Raw genomic sequence first — 17,824 nt, 5'->3', positions numbered from 1 at the left:
ATTCAAGGCTTTCAGAATGGAGGTTCTCTCAGTTACGACCTGAGTGTCCACCAACAATAGTTTGGGAAGCTGTGAATCTTGTTTGCACTCCAAACCTTTCACTGCTTGCCAACATCTGGAGGGATTATTTAAATTATCCGAAGTAGATTTCAGGTAGTGGTCTGCTTTCACTTCCAGATCAAAGCCACACCCATATTTCGAAGACGTTTAAAAGCCCTCCAATCATTTGCTGAACTCTTTATGATTTTAGTAAATTCCTCAGTAAACCAGGGGTTCTCTCTGCCCTTCATCCTGAATTTATTTAAAGGGGCCTATTGCATACATCCTGGAATATGTTGTGGAAGTAAGAAAAGGCTCGTTCAACATCAGGGATTAATTCCATTCTATTCCATTCAATGATAGATACATCATGTAAAAAACCTTGAATATCAAACCGCTGACAAACACTGTTGACAATCTGAGTGAGATTATAGGTATTGCACAGAATTTTGAGATGATCAGAACTAGATGTTCACCAATCCTGATTCAGATCACCCATCAGGACAAACTTTCAGAAAGCATAAATACATCAGGGTCGTCAGTTTTATCCATATATCCACAAAATCAAGCTTCGGCAGAAGACTTCTTACATCGATATGCTGAAACTTCAGGACGCTCTGACTACTTAATTGGGTAGAGGGAAGAATGTCAGGACCTGGGTCGGATTGCACATTTCCAGACAGTAGAAGCAGCAACATAATGGCCAGTCTGGATCGGGGGTTACAACATGTGGATTTACAGACAGCAATTGAAGGACAATCCGTAGTCACCAGAGTCTTTAACGCCATATATTTCATGAGATGTGTAAAGTCCAGAGACATGGTTAAGTACCAAGAAAACAGTCCTGACATGTAAGAGCAAGAGTCCCATTTATCCCATGTTGTTTAGGAGAGATGTGCATAAATCTCACGTGCATTTACGGAGCAAGCGTGTGGTTTCTTTCGAAACTCAAGGGAGAAACAGTCATATATTTCCTCATTCATAGAGAAAGCGTGTGGTTTCTCCCAAAACTCAAGGGAGAAACAGTCATATATTTCCAATTCACAGAATTTTTTTTCCAAACTTTTGACTGATACTGTATGTTAAGGGGATTGTTCACCCCAATAGAAAGGTTCATACCTCTAAATACCAACTTTTTAGATGGAGCCATTTCCCCCCATTAGTTTGGGATTCAGACCTGCAGTCATCTTGATTTCAGACCACTTTGGAGAAGTGTTCCACAGGCTGTAAATCTATTAATAAGCAGTGGTTGATTGAGTTTGTTGTAATGGAACCAATAGAAAAGTCCTAAAAGTACAAACATCAAACATTTCTTGTTCAGCTAGTCCCTCCCTGTTTCAGTTCATTTTCTTCAGTTTGGTGCCTAGTGAATATGACAGGTCTCTGTGGAAACATCAATGTAAATTCACCTTTGATTTTTACTCCTCACTTTCCCTTTCAGGTCCATAGGTTATTACTGCCCCCTGCTGGAGACAGGAGCACACTGCGGTCCCTGGATTTCTTTGTGCAGCCGGATGATGAGGTCCTCATCAACTGTTGTGACGGGTCCAACAAATATCCCCCGGTGAAGGCAGGGTCCTGTCTCATCCAACACTTCAATGACTCTTAAAGGAGGAAGTGAGCATTATCTACCATGAATTATTTTGTGTTGTGCAATTATATGAAAAAGAATGTCAGTAATGAGAGAATAAATCAGTCCAGTCCAACCATTACCTCTCTCCTCTTTCACATCCCTCTATCATCACTCCATGGGGGAGTCCAACCATTACCTCTCTCCTCTTTCACATCCCTCTATCATCACTCCATGGGGGAGTCCAACCATTACCTCTCTCCTCTTTCACATCCCTCTATCATCGCTCCATGGGGGAGTCCAACCATTACCTCTCTCCTCTTTCTCATCCCTCTATCATCACTCCATGGGGGAGTCCAACCATTACCTCTCTCCTCTTTCTCATCCCTCTATCATCGCTCCATGGGGGAGTACAACCATTACCTCTCTCCTCTTTCACATCCCTCTATCATCACTCCATGGGGGAGTCCAACCATTACCTCTCTCCTCTTTCTCATCCCTCTATCATCGCTCCATGGGGGAGTCCAACCATTACCTCTCTCCTCTTTCTCATCCCTCTATCATCACTCCATGGGGGAGTCCAACCATTACCTCTCTCCTCTTTCTCATCCCTCTATCATCGCTCCATGGGGAGTACAACCATTACCTCTCTCCTCTTTCTCATCCCTCTATCATCGCTCCATGGGGAGTCCAACCATTACCTCTCTCCTCTTTCACATCCCTCTATCATCGCTCCATGGGGAGTCCAACCATTACCTCTCTCCTCTTTCTCATCCCTCTATCATCACTCCATGGGGAGTCCAACCATTACCTCTCTCCTCTTTCACATCCCTCTATCATCACTCCATGGGGGAGTCCAACCATTACCTCTCTCCTCTTTCACATCCCTCTATCATCACTCCATGGGGGAGTACAACCATTACCTCTCTCCTCTTTCACATCCCTCTATCATCGCTCCATGGGGGAGTACAACCATTACCTCTCTCCTCTTTCACATCCCTCTATCATCGCTCCATGGGGGAGTCCAACCATTACCTCTCTCCTCTTTCACATCCCTCTATCATCACTCCATGGGGGAGTCCAACCATTACCTCTCTCCTCTTTCACATCCCTCTATCATCGCTCCATGGGGGAGTCCAACCATTTCTCTCTCCTCTTTCTCATCCCTCTATCATCGCTCCATGGGGGAGTCCAACCATTACCTCTCTCCTCTTTCACATCCCTCTATCATCGCTCCATGGGGGAGTACAACCATTACCTCTCTCCTCTTTCTCATCCCTCTATCATCGCTCCATGGGGGAGTCCAACCATTACCTCTCTCCTCTTTCACATCCCTCTATCATCGCTCCATGGGGGAGTCCAACCATTACCTCTCTCCTCTTTCTCATCCCTCTATCATCACTCCATGGGGGAGTCCAACCATTACCTCTCTCCTCTTTCACATCCCTCTATCATCACTCCATGGGGGAGTCCAACCATTACCTCTCTCCTCTTTCACATCCCTCTATCATCACTCCATGGGGGAGTACAACCATTACCTCTCTCCTCTTTCACATCCCTCTATCATCGCTCCATGGGGGAGTCCAACCATTACCTCTCTCCTCTTTCACATCCCTCTATCATCACTCCATGGGGGAGTCCAACCATTACCTCTCTCCTCTTTCACATCCCTCTATCATCACTCTAGGGGGAGTCCAACCATTACCTCTCTCCTCTTTCACATCCCTCTATCATCACTCCATGGGGGAGTCCAACCATTACCTCTCTCCTCGTTCACATCCCTCTATCATCACTCCGTGGGGAAGTCCAACCATTACCTCTCTCCTCTTTCACATCCCTCTATCATCGCTCCATGGGGGAGTCCAACCATTACCTCTCTCCTCTTTCACATCCCTCTATCATCGCTCCATGGGGGAGTCCAACCATTACCTCTCTCCTCTTTCACATCCCTCTATCATCGCTCCATGGGGGAGTACAACCATTACCTCTCTCCTCTTTCACATCCCTCTATCATCGCTCCATGGGGGAGTCCAACCATTACCTCTCTCCTCTTTCACATCCCTCTATCATCACTCCATGGGGGAGTACAACCATTACCTCTCTCCTCTTTCACATCCCTCTATCATCACTCCATGGGGGAGTCCAACCATTACCTCTCTCCTCTTTCACATCCTTCTATCATCACTCCATGGGGGAGTCCAACCATTACCTCTCTCCTCTTTCTCATCCCTCTATCATCACTCCATGGGGGAGTCCAACCATTACCTCTCTCCTCTTTCTCATCCCTCTATCATCACTCCATGGGGGAGTCCAACCATTACCTCTCTCCTCTTTCTCATCCCTCTATCATCGCTCCATGGGGGAGTACAACCATTACCTCTCTCCTCTTTCACATCCCTCTGTCATCACTCCATGGGGAAGTACAACCTCTGTCATCACTCCATGGGGAAGTACAACCTCTGTCATCACTCCATGGGGAAGTGAAGTGGGAGAGAGAGAATCAGATAAAGTTGTGGAGATAAGGGAATATTTGAGCAGAAACCCTCCAGGTACAGGTACTGTATGTAGAACCATAGTAAAGCCCAGTATGGACTATCAATACAGGTACTGTATGTAGAACCATAGTAAAGCCCAGGATGGACTATCAATACAGGTACTGTATGTAGAACCATAGTAAAGACCAGTATGGACTATCAATACATATACTGTATGTAGAACCATTGTAAAGACCAGTATGGACTATCAATACAGGTACTCTATTTAGAACCATAGTAAAGACCAGTATGGACTATCAATACAGGTACTGTATGTAGAACCATAGTAAAGACCAGTATGGACTATCAATACAGGTACTGTATGTAGAACCTTAGTAAAGACCAGTATGGACTATCAATACAGGTACTGTATGTAGAACCATAGTAAAGTCCAGTATGGACTATCAATACAAAGTGACCATTTAGAATGAGGCCCAGTTCAATGAGAGGAGGTCTTAACAGAACTGGGAGATGACAGACATGAAGTGGGTGGGTTTAGATCTAATATTTTTTTGTGCCAAACACTAAAGCATGATATTGTAATAAATCTACACCCTATTCCCTATGTAGAACACTACTTTAGACCTGGTCAGAAGCACTGTAGTGCACTACGTAGGGAATAGGGAACCATTTGGAACAGTCAGTAATTCCCCTGAACATCTTTCTCTTCCTCATCTGGTTTCTTTAACAGCCCTTCACTCCTCTCCTCTTCCTCCCCTCCTCCCTTTTCATTATATTCTATCAGCCACACCACTAGCTCACCTCCACACAATCCATTTACAAGTTAAAGACACCTTGGAATAAATAACAAAGGAAAACTATTACTAGATGAAGTTAAGTCATATTTAACCACTGAACAGTAGCAGACCTAACTTCATCTGTTCCTGATTCTGGATAGTGGATTAAAAAGACTCCAATCAATCTCCAATGATATTAAAGTACTATTCTGAACATCACTGATACACTGAGAGGCAAGTCAAGATGTCTGCTGGTTATATTGTTTGGTCAATAGCACCACCTGTTGTACAGGTTTAATGTTGCTGGACTGAGCAGTATGGGAGGATGAAAGATGACACATTTAGGGCCTGTTTCCTGGACATCTACATTGAACATACTTTTTAGCCAGGACTAGGATTAATCTGTGTCCAGGAAACCAGTCCATATAGTTTAGTTACTATCTGTTCATGTCCAGGAAACCAGTCCATATAGTTTAGTTGCTATCTGTTCATGTCCAGGAAACCAGTCCATATAGTTTAGTTACTATCTGTTCATGTCCAGGAAACCAGTCCATATAGTTTAGTTACTATCTGTTCATGTCCAGGAAACCAGTCCATATAGTTTAGTTGCTATCTGTTCATGTCCAGGGAACCAGTCCATATAGTTTAGTTACTATCTGTTCATGTCCAAGAAACCAGTCCATATAGTTTAGTTACTATCTGTTCATGTCCAGGAAACCAGTCCATATAGTTTAGTTACTATCTGTTCATGTCCAGGAAACCAGTCCATATAGTTTAGTTACTAATCTGTTCCAAAGAAGAGAATTACATAGAGACAGAGAACCAATTCAGAAAACATATCAATGGTTCTGAATGACAATCAATATTCATCAACACCATACATCATGATTCATGGAAATGTACAAGATTAAAATATAGCAATTTATAAAATATGAACACAAAGCATTTTAATGCATGAAGATCAAATCAGTCAGTAAAATATATATTGCATAAAAAAAGAGCAGAATGATTCATCACATCTTGGGGACCATCACCACCAACATGACGAGTATCTATGTGGACCCTACAACAGTTTAAACAGCTCAGCTATAGACTACACCAACATGACTAGTATCTATGTGGACCCTACTACAGTTTAACCAGTTCAGCTATAGACTACAGCAACATGACTAGTATCTATATGGACCCTACTACAGTTTAACCAGCTCAGCTATAGACTACACCAACATGACTAGTATCTATGTGGACCCTACTACAGTTTAACCAGCTCAGCTATAGACTACACCAACATGACTAGTATCTATATGGACCCTACTACAGTTTAACCAGCTCAGCTATAGACTACACCAGCATGACTAGTATCTATATGGACCCTACTACAGTTTAACCAGCTCAGCTATAGACTACACCAGCATAACTAGTATCTATATGGACCCTACTACAGTTTAACCAGCTCAGCTATAGACTACACCAACATGACTAGTATCTATATGGACCCTACTACAGTTTAACCAGCTCAGCTATAGACTACACCAACATGACTAGTATCTATGTGGACCCTACTACAGTTTAACCAGCTCAGCTATAGACTACACCAACATGACTAGTATCTATATGGACCCTACTACAGTTTAACCAGCTCAGCTATAGACTACACCAACATGACTAGTATCTATGTGGACCCTATGTCAGGACCCGGTTACGAACCTGGGTCTCCGGAGTGAGAAACAGTCACTTAACCAACTGAGCCACGAATAGTCAGCAGAACCCAGAAGATGAGGCAGACACAGCAGTACTTAAGACGGTGAATTTAATAAAGTAAAAAGGAGAAGTCCTTCAATACAAAATGGCAAATCCAAAAGGTGGTAGGAATAGCACAAAAAAGCCTCTAGAGATACTCAAAAACAAAAACAGAATTCCACAAGAGCATCCACCGGAATCGACAAGAATACACAGAACACTAGGGCTGGGTGCTAACATACAAACACAGAGCACAGAACTGAGGGAAACTAAGGGTTTAAATACAATCAGGGGAAACGAGGCACAGGTGCAAATAATAATGGGGAACAAGGGAAAAAACACAAGGTCAAAAAGCACAATGGGGGCATCTAGTGACCAAAACCCGGAACAACCCTGGCCAAATCATGACACCCTACTACAGTTTAACCAGCTCAGCTATAGACTACACCAGCATGACTAGTATCTATATGGACCCTACTACAGTTTAAACAGCTCAGCTATAGACTACACCAACATGACTAGTATCTATGTGGACCCTACTACAGTTTAACCAGCTCAGCTATAGACTACACCAACATGACTAGTATCTATATGGACCCTACTACAGTTTAACCAGCTCAGCTATAGACTACACCAACATGACTAGTATCTATGTGGACCCTACTACAGTTTAATCAGCTCAGCAATAGACTACACCAACATGACTAGTATCTATGTGGACCCTACTACAGTTTAACCAGCTCAGCTATAGACTACACCAGCATGACTAGTATCTATATGGACCCTACTACAGTTTAATCAGCTCAGCTATAGACTACACCAGCATGTCTAGTATCTATATGGACCCTACTACAGTTTAACCAGCTCAGCTATAGACTACACCAGCATGACTAGTATCTATGTGGACCCTACTACAGTTTAATCAGCTCAGCTTTAGACTACACCAACATGACTAGTATCTATGTGGACCCTACTACAGTTTAACCAGCTCAGCTATAGACTACACCAGCATGACTAGTATCTATGTGGACCCTACTACAGTTTAACCAGCTCAGCTATAGACTACACCAATATGACTAGTATCTATGTGGACCCTACTACAGTTTAACCAGCTCAGCAGTACTATAACAGAGATAAAACCCAGGATAGAGGCGCTGAGTGAATGTGGTCTGGACTCTGTGGAGGAGGGTCATTGTGTCAGAGACACTGTAGAAGGACAGAGTACCTGCCTTGTGATCCAGGTACACTCCTACTCTGGAGGACTGAGGGCCTGATATTTTAGTCTTAACATTATTGTGTCTGAAACAATAACCACCACTAAAGCACTGGTACTGTAAACTCCAGGACTTGTTATTGTATCCAAATACACCATCTGTCTCTGTTCTGCTGATGTCTTTATATGAGACTGCTGAAACAACAACATTACCACTCCACTCCACCTCCCAGTAACAGCGTCCAGACAGACCCTCTCTACACAGAACCTGGTACTGGTTGGTGAATCTGTCTGGATGGTCAGGATATGGTTGGACTTGGCGTGTATAGATAACCTTTCTGTTCCCTTCAGACAGAGAGAGGCGTGTGCCTGCTGTGTTTGGGTCCAGTGTGAGCTGACAGGAATCTGGGAGAAGAGCAGAGCAGAGACCAATGAGGGGAGAACAATAAGTTAAGTCAGATACTGTATCTACCCTGTCTTTGATTAGAGCACAGCAGAGATCAGAGAAATATGAGGAGTCAGATAGATACCCAGTCTTTGATTAGATCTACTATTGCTATATATTTCTAGAGAGGGATTGTTAGGAGTGTCAGTAAAAAGAGACTGCTAGTTACTTCACAGTAAAGAGACTCACATTGTAACAACTGTTCTCTGGTCTTGGGCTCTGGAGGCAGTACAACATCGACTATATTCACTACAGACACACAAACACATTGACAGAGAGAGGGAATGTTATCATCATACCATATTCCACATGTATATGACCAGTAGGGAACTTTCAATGGTCTAAAGTTGATGTTCTTATTATTTTCAACACACCTGTAGTGGAGATCTTGTTCCATTCTCCTTTAAGGAAGTCTTCTAGTTTCTCTCTCAGTTCAGACACAGTCTTACTCACATCTCCAAAGTACTGAAGAGGACGGACAACGATGCTGGGTAAGTCTGAAGATACACTTATACTGGAGAGAGACTGATAACTCTGGAGAGAGAGAGAGAGGGGGAGAGAGAGAGAGAGAGAGAGATGGACAGACAGACAGAGAGGGAGTGAGACAGACAGCATAACATAATGATTGAGATGAATAGTTTCACATTAAGTTAATTTCATATCACATGTAACAAGGCAGTTTAGTTACCTGGAGGAAATGGATGTGATCCTCTGTGTGTGAGAGCTGCTCCAGCTCAGTGCTTCTCTTCCTCAGCTCAGCTATCTCCTGCTTCAGTTGCTCCAGGAGTCCTTCAGCTTGACTGACTTGAGCCTTCTCTTGGTCTCTGATCAGCTCTTTCACCTCAGAGCTCCTTCTCTCAATGGAGCAGATCAGCTGAGTAAAGATCTGATCACTGTCCTCCATTGCTGCCTGTGCAGAGTGCTGTAGAGAGAGAGAGAGAGAGAGAGAGAGAGAGAGAGAGAGAGAGAGAGAGAGACTGGCTTGCCATCCTCATTACACTAACACCACATCCCTCCTTAAAATGCATTGTGTGCCACCACAACCTCCACACAATCACATTATACAGTACCCAGCACCACAGTACAATACACCATCCAGCACCACATTCCAACCCTACATCCAACCCCTCCTCTCCAGCCGTACAGACAGCCCCCCTGAGCCCCCATACCTCCTGAAACATCTCCACACTGTTGATAATTTTGTAAAACTCAAACTCAACCCTAAGGCGTCAACAGTAATGACATTACCCTGGCAACACAGAAAAAACATGATGACCAGTCTGTCATTGACATCCTTCCCCAACTCCCAGGTCAACCCGAGCCAACCAGCTATTGGTGTCCAGTGCTCCATGTAATACCCTCCACTGGATGACCCCTGACCTTTCCAGCACTGGGAGCTTATAGAGCACCCTCCACCTAATTCCTCCACAACATTCTCAAGAACAGAGACAGCGTTTCTTCTCCACTCGGTTGAAGCCATCACGCCGCCAAAACAAACTACCCTACTCCCCCCTCAACTCTTACTGATAAACAGTGGAAACCAATTTTTAAAGTGGAGTACCATGAGAAAATAAATGTAAAAAAAGAATTGCATCCCTCCTCAAGAACCACAAAACCCTCACACAATCAACTTCTTATTCTTCTATGATATAATGGCGTTCTGCAAATCAACCTTAAAGGTGCATGGCTCCACCTACAGTGCTGGAGTGTGTTCAATCACAGTTTACAACGTTTCTAAATCCTCCTACCAAACTCAGTACTTCTGAGAAAATAAAAAAGAGCCCTACTAACTTCTAATAGACCCTCCCCATCCCCAAAATCCCTTTCAATCCCCCCCAACCCTGTCCAACCTCAATGACCCTACACTTCAGTCTTTCCCTCTCTTCAACATCCTTACAACAATATAACAACACATGCTCCACCGTTTCATTGACAAATACCATCCAGACACAAAACATGCACATGCTGCCAACCAGATGGACCAGTTCAATGTACAATGTCCTAAACACAATCGAGTACCGTGCTTCTACACCTGCATTGCTTGCTGTTTGGGGTTTTAGGCTGGGTTTCTGTAGAGCACTTTGAGATATCAAAGATATGATGTACGAAGGGCTATATAAATAAATTTGATTTGATTTGATTAAACATCACCTCTTCCTTCCTAATCTGACCTTTGAATCTTGGTCCACCGACCTTTTGTTGGAGTGCATAGAAATACCGTCCCTTGTGCTCAGAGCCCCATCTCTTCTGCCACACATCTATCAAAATGGCTTTGATCTTCCATTTGGCCTCACCTCTACCCAGTGGAACATTAATATCAATTATATCTTGTTTTAAAGCTATTTTAGCTAATTGGTCTACAATTTCATTCCCTTCCACACCTGAATGTGCTGTGACCCAGCAGAATCTCGCTACTACACCCATTCTCTCAATTCTCCATTATAACACTCCAATAGTATGGCAGCTGCTCGGTCTCCGACCACAAGGCACTGCAGAGGGTAGTGCGAACGGCCCAGTACATCACTGGGGCCAAGCTTCCTGCCATCCAGGACCTCTATACCAGGCGGTGTCAGAGGAAGGACCTAAAAATTGTCAGCCTCCAGCCACCCTAGTCATAGGCTGTTCTCTCTGCTACCGCACGGCAAGCAGTACTGGAGTACCAAGTCTAGGTCCAAGAGGCTTCTAAACAGCTTCTACCCCCAAGTCATAAGACTCCTTAACATCTAATCAAATGGCCACCCAGACTATTTGCATTGCCCCCTCTTTTACACCGCTGTTACTCTCTGTTATTATCATCTATGCACAGTCACTTTAATAACTCTACCTACATGTACATATAACCTCAACTGACCGGTGCCCCCGCACATGGACTCTGTGCCCCCTGTATATAGTCTCACTATTGTTATTTTACTGCTGCTCTTTAATCACTTGTTAATTTTATTTCTTATTCTCATCCATATTTTTTTTAACTGGTTGGTTAGGGGCTCATAAGTAAGCATTTCACAGTAAGGTCTAAAATTGTAGTATTCTGCGCATGTGACTAATAAAACTTGATTTGATTTAGTAGGTTCATTCCCTTCCACACCTGAATGTGCTGGGACCCAGCAGAATCTCACTACTACACCCATTCTCTCAATTCTCCATATTAACATTGATACCTCCAATAGTAGGTCACTCCTATTAGATAAACCAGATGATAAACTATTCAATACAGACAGAGAATCTGACCATCCTATAATTCTAACATGGTGTATGTCCTCCACCCACTGGAGGGCAACTATTATCACCAACAGTTCAACTGAGTATACTGACAATAGGGAATGTCCTCTTGATGTAACGGTCAAGATGTTGGTTTCTCCTGCAGTAGACCTGGGTTCATTTCCCATCAGTTACATTAAGCAGTGTATTGTCTGAAAGGGGCCCAGACAGCCTGTTCCCAACAGTGGGGTCAGTGGCATTGGAGAGGAGCCCCTCTCCTCTCTCTCTGACTGGAGGAGAGAAGTGAAATGGTGTGTCTCCTCTGGTCAACAATACTCACCTTGAGAGACTCCACAGCTTGTTGGAGCTCCTTCAGCTCCTTCTCTCTTTCCTGGAATCTCTGCTGGACCTTCTGTTGACTCATCCCCAGCTGCCTCTGTGGAGAATCACTCTTCAGTGAGCTAACAAGCTTTATTAGTTCATTAGATCAATAGTATAGTAATGTGACATCGGGCCCATAGAGGAAGGTCTACAATCTTGATGGTCCATTTTCTATATGATATTTATATGTTGCTATGTGAATGATTATAGTTTTATGTTAGGTGTACATAACATGTACAGTGCCTTGCGAAAGTATTCGGCCCCCTTGAACTTTGAGACCTTTTGCCACATTTCAGGCTTCAAACATAAAGATATAAAACTGTATTTTTTGTGAAGAATCAACAACAAGTGGGACACAATCATGAAGTGGAACGACATTTATTGGATATTTCAAACTTTTTTAACAAATCAAAAACTGAAAAATTGGGCGTGCAAAATTATTCAGCCCCCTTAAGTTAATACTTTGTAGCGCCACCTTTTGCTGCGATGACAACTGTAAGTCGCTTGGGGTATGTCTCTATCAGTTTTGCACATCGAGAGACTGAAATGTTTTCCCATTCCTCCTTGCAAAACAGCTTGAGCTCAGTGAGGTTGGATGGAGAGCATTTGTGAACAGCAGTTTTCAGTTCTTTCCACAGATTCTCGATTGGATTCAGGTCTGGACTTTGACTTGGCCATTCTAACACCTGGATATGTTTATTTTTGAACCATTCCATTGTAGATTTTGTTTTATGTTTTGGATCATTGTTTTGTTGGAAGACAAATCTCTGTCCCAGTCTCAGGTCTTTTGCAGACTCCATCAGGTTTTCTTCCAGAATGGTCCTGTATTTGGCTCCATCCATCTTCCCATCAATTTTAACCATCTTCCCTGTCCCTGCTGATGAAAAGCAGGCCCAAACCATGATGCTGCCACCACCATGTTTGACAGTGGGGATTATGGGTTCAGGGTGATGAGCTGTGTTGCTTTTACGCCAAACATAACATTTTGCATTGTTGCCAAAAAGTTCAATTTTGGTTTCACCTGACCAGAGCACCTTCTTCCACATGTTTGGTGTGTCTCCCAGGTGGCTTGTGGCAAACTTTAAACAACACAACACCGAATACGCGCACAACACCTTGCGCTCCTCCTCCACTGGTATGTCCCCGCACGAGTGTCAGTTTGGCTATGCCCCTCCATTGTTCCCGGACCAGGAGGCAGAAGTCAGAGTGCCTTCAGCCTTGAAGTTCGTCAGACGCTGTCGGTTTATGTGGAGGAAGACCCGTCTTAATCTTATGCGTTCCTCACAGAGGTACCAACAACAAGCCAACAGACGTCGCCGTCCCGGGCCTACCCTGCGCCCCGGCCAGAGAGTCTGGCTCTCCACAAGAGACTTACCACTACGGGTGGAGTCTCGCAAGCTGTCCCAAAGATACATCGGTCCCTTTAAGGTTGCCAGGAGAGTTAACCCAGTTTCTTATCGCCTACACTTACCCAGATCCCTTAAGATTAATCCCACGTTTCACATTTCCTTATTAAAACCTGTTGTTTTTCTCCCCTTGTCCCGGCAGACAGACCTCCCCTCTGCCTCGTGTCATTGGAGGCCAGCCGGCTTATACCGTCCATCGGATACTGGATTCCCGCCGGGTGCAGCGGTCCTGGCAGTATCTGGTGGACTGGGAAGGCTACGGTCCCGAGGAGCGCTCCTGGGTTCCTGCCAAAGACATACTGGACCCTGACCTCATTCGTCAGTTCAGGGCCCTCCACCCCGAGAGAGCTGGTAGGAACGTCAGGAGCCGTTCCTAGGGGGATTCTGTCAGGATTTGGCCAGGGTTGTTCCGGTTTTTGGTCACTAGATGCCCCCATTGTGCTTTTTGACCTTTTGCTTTCCCTTGATCCCCATTATTATTTGCACCTGTGCCTCGTTTCCCCTGATTGTATTTAAACCCTTATTTTCCCTCAGTTCTTTGCTCTGTGTTTGTATGTTAGCACCCAGCCCTAGTATTCTGTGTACTCTTGTTGATCCCGGTGGACGCTCTTGTGGAATTCTGTTTTTTGTTCTTGTTTATTTATTTTTGAGTATCTTTTGAGGCTTTTTATGCTTTACCTACCACCTTGTGGATTTACCTTTTTGTCTTGGAGGATTACCTTGTGGATTACCTTGTTCTTGTGGAATTCCTTTTGAGGTTGTGGAGTTACATGTTTTCCTGAAGGACTTCACTTTTTACTTTATTAAATACACCGTCTCAAGTACTGCTGTGTCTGCCTCATCTTCTGGGTTCTGCTGACTATTTGTGGCTCAGTTGGTTAAGTGACTGTTTCTCACTCCGGAGACCCGGGTTCGTAACCGGGTCCTGACAGAAATGGCTTTCTTCTTGCCACTCTTCCATAAATGCCAGATTTGTGCAATATACGACTGATTGTTGTCCTATGGACAGAGTCTCCCACGTCAGCTGTAGATCTCTGCAGTTCATCCAGAGTGATCATGGGCCTCTTGGCTGCATCTCTGATCAGTCTTCTCCTTGTATGAGCTGAAGGTTTAGAGGGACGGCCAGGTCTTGGTAGATTTGCAGTGGTCTGATACTCCTTCCATTTCAATATTATCGCTTGCACAGTGCTCCTTGGGATGTTTAAAGCTTGGGAAATCTTTTTGTATCCAAATCCGGCTTTAAACTTCTTCACAACAGTATCTCGGACCTGCCTGGTGTGTTCCTTGTTCTTCATGATGCTCTCTGCGCTTTTAACGGACCTCTGAGACTATCACAGTGCAGGTGCATTTATACGGAGACTTGATTACACACAGGTGGATTGTATTTATCATCATTAGTCATTTAGGTCAACATTGGATCATTCAGAGATCCTCACTGAACTTCTGGAGAGAGTTTGCTGCACTGAAAGTAAAGGGGCTGAATAATTTTGCACGCCCATTTTTCAGTTTTTGATTTGTCAAAAAAGTTTGAAATATCCAATAAATGTCGTTCCACTTCACGATTGTGTCCCACTTGTTGTTGATTCTTCACAAAAAAATAGAGTTTTATATCTTTATGTTTGAAGCCTGAAATGTGGCAAAAGGTCGCAAAGTTCAAGGGGGCCGAAAACTTTCGCAAGGCACTGTACCAAGGGGTTGAGACTGAACTTTGGACTCATAAAAGGGCATTTAGAATGATAATAGTGTTTGACTTTAGAAAATGGGGATACATTTGGAGAATCTGGGTTAACATGTCAATATACTCAAGGTTTGTGTTCATATTTGTTCTGCCATGGATCGATTTCATTTTAATTCTCATATTCAAACAGTCTTAGTTCCTACTGTATCTTTAATTCTTTGTTTATCAGACAGTCACCAACAAGTTGTTCTGGTCTTACCTGTTTCTCAGTCCTCTCTGCTGCAGGTGACACTGTATCATGGCCTTTATGTTCATCCATTGTACACTGATAACAGATACACTGCTGATCGGTACGACAGAAAACCTCCAGCAGTTTGTCATGATGGGAGCAGATCTTCTCCTGTAATTGTGCCGTGGCTTTGACCAGCTTGTGCTTCTTGAAAGCAGGAGATTCATAGTGAGGTTGGAGGTGAGTCTCACAGTAAGAGGCCAGACACGCCAGACAGGACATGAGGGCTTTCTGCTTTCTGGTCCCAGTGCAGAAATCACACGCCACATCTCCAGGTCCAGAATAGCACAGAGCAGGAGGGGGAGCAGCCTGGAGTCCTGTCTTCCTCAGTTTCTCCACCATCTCAGCCAACATGTTATTTTTCCTCAGAGTGGGCCTTGGAGTGAAGGTCTGTCTGCACTGAGGACAGCTATAGCCTTTCAGAACATCCTGATACCAGCAGCCCTCAATACAGCTTCTACAGTAACTGTGTCCACAGGCAGTAGTGACCGGCTCCTTCAGTAGATCCAGACAGACCGAACATCATAACTGGTCCTGGTCCAGCAGAACTCCCTTCTGAGCCATTTGACGGTTGTTCACTCTCACACAGACAGACGACACACAAACGCAGATCAGTTTCGTTTCCTCAGTAAGTTTTTGGAAGGTATGGACTTTCTGGATTTGCCAGATAGGTGAGTTTTAAAGGGAGGGAGTGAAGGAGGGGTTAGAGAGAGAGAGAGAGAGAGAGAGAGAGAGAGAGAACTGCATGCAGTTGAGGGATATTTTAGCTCCTAGATTAGGACCCTTAATTAATATGGAATACATTAGAGTGGTTAGAATACATAAAGGGTAACAGTTTCTGTGAAGTACATATTATAATTATTTTAATAACCTTTAAAATGCCTTATAATACACCTATGTGTTATAACACAGATTATAAGTATTTATAATAATTCAGAAGTGGTTGTAATGAGAGGGGAATTGATATTGATACAATGTACTGTAGTTGAAATTAATACCTTATGTATTGACTGATAATTGAGAATGAGGTAATACTTTATATTACAGTGTGGTTATTACTGTTAGGTCTAAGTGTAATGGGTGCGTGCTGGTGGCAGGGACATCAGGCGCAGGAGAACGAACTTGGTGCTCACAAACTCCGAAAACCAACATGTACAACATAGTGGGGATACAAAACCCGTCGCACACCAGAACATAAATAGCACCAATACATACAACAAACAATCAGCGACAAGGACATGAGGGGAAACAGAGGGTTAAATAATGTCGTAGCAGAATCAGAATTCTTTAGGTAACATTTATAAATAAGATGTTCTATTCATTTTATAGCATGCTTATGTGGGCCCAGAGAGGGGAGAGGTCTGGTTAGTCTTATCTGTGAACGTGTCATGTGTAAACGTATCTTTTAAACCATGTGAAGGGATGATTGAGGGGGAACCAATTATCTCTTGGCTCCACAATGTCTGTGTGCCAGTCACTGTCTCTCTGTGATCTTGTCCAGGAGGGGGTGTATTTGATATATGCTAGTGGATGAGGTTTTGTTTTTGGTCCTGAGTGGTACCAAGAGCGAGATAAGAACATAGTTTAGGAGACAAAGCTGAACAATAATTTATAGCCAATGCTGTCTGGCTATGTGTGTCTTTGCTATAAAGGATCTCAGTTGCAATGTGTAAGCACTCTCAGAGAATTAATTTATTCGACACTGAATTGATATGAGAGTCACAGGGTTGTGATGGAGCTCATAATAATTAAAGATGGACTTTATGATAACTCTGACTTGTGTGGTGGTTTGCTCTCATGATTTGGTAATACAGGAAATTTCCACTACAATACACAACATGTAATTGATGGGATTGGAACAAGGAGTGATGGAAGACAAGACAAAACCAATGGAAAAGGAAAAATGGATCAGTGATGGCTAGAAGGTCGGTGAAGTCGACCACCAAACACCGCCCGAACAAGGGGAGGGACCGATTTCGGCGGAAGTCGTAACACTAGGGTCAGGGTTAGAATAACTACATTCAGCAGTAACCCTAGACATATCTAGGACTAAAAAGCGAAGACGTTTTACAATCAGAGTTCTTTGTATCTCTTCTTAGTCATACAGATCCCCCACAGTTTATAGGTGGACGGATTTATGAACACATCCAATACATTATTTCTGGAACCAGATGAAATGAAACTGTCTTTCAGCAGGAAAAGCTTCTCTAATAATCCTAACCATGGCTTGGTGTCTTCAGAGACTGAGAGGTGTAGAGACACACTGTCAAGTCAAAACATCCGGCTGTGCTTTCATGTCAAAACCCTTGTTCTATTCTAGTCTTTATATTATATTGTATTATATTCTATGATAATATATTATATCCATAGTCTCCACTCAGTATAGTGTTAATGATGAGTGTTTGTTGTGTACATTGATTGAATGGTTAGGACTATCTTTCTGTATTCACAGTTTAAATCCCAAGAGACCAGGAGACCTAAAGGAAGCCTTCAACACTGCATCCCTTCATCCAGTCATAGTAATCTGTCTGCCTTGTCTTGTCTTGTCTTGTCTTGTCTTGTCTTGTCTGTCTGTCTGTCTGTCTGTCTGTCTC

The 17,824-nt window shown here is 43.5% G+C and overlaps 1 protein-coding gene across 1 annotated transcript; it reads right to left on the bottom strand.

Annotated features, from left to right (window-relative positions):
* Nucleotides 1-4,612: 4,612 nt before the first annotated feature.
* Nucleotides 4,613-15,851, bottom strand: LOC135556687 (tripartite motif-containing protein 16-like). Its single transcript, XM_064990073.1, has 6 exons — nt 15,201-15,851; nt 11,817-11,912; nt 8,967-9,200; nt 8,653-8,812; nt 8,468-8,527; nt 4,613-8,238 (listed from the first exon to the last, which is right to left on the bottom strand). Exons 1-6 carry the CDS (start codon nt 15,582-15,584, stop codon nt 7,718-7,720), a joined length of 1,455 nt encoding a protein of 484 aa, XP_064846145.1. The 5' UTR covers nt 15,585-15,851; the 3' UTR covers nt 4,613-7,717.
* Between the last annotated feature and the right edge of the window lie 1,973 nt (nt 15,852-17,824).

The sequence above is a fragment of the Oncorhynchus masou genome, chromosome 15, assembly GCF_036934945.1.
Source record: "Oncorhynchus masou masou isolate Uvic2021 chromosome 15, UVic_Omas_1.1, whole genome shotgun sequence".
NCBI classification, from domain to species: Eukaryota; Metazoa; Chordata; class Actinopteri; order Salmoniformes; family Salmonidae; genus Oncorhynchus; species Oncorhynchus masou.
The sequence above is the reverse complement of the archived record's forward strand: the minus strand, read 5'-3'. Positions and strand labels throughout refer to the sequence as shown.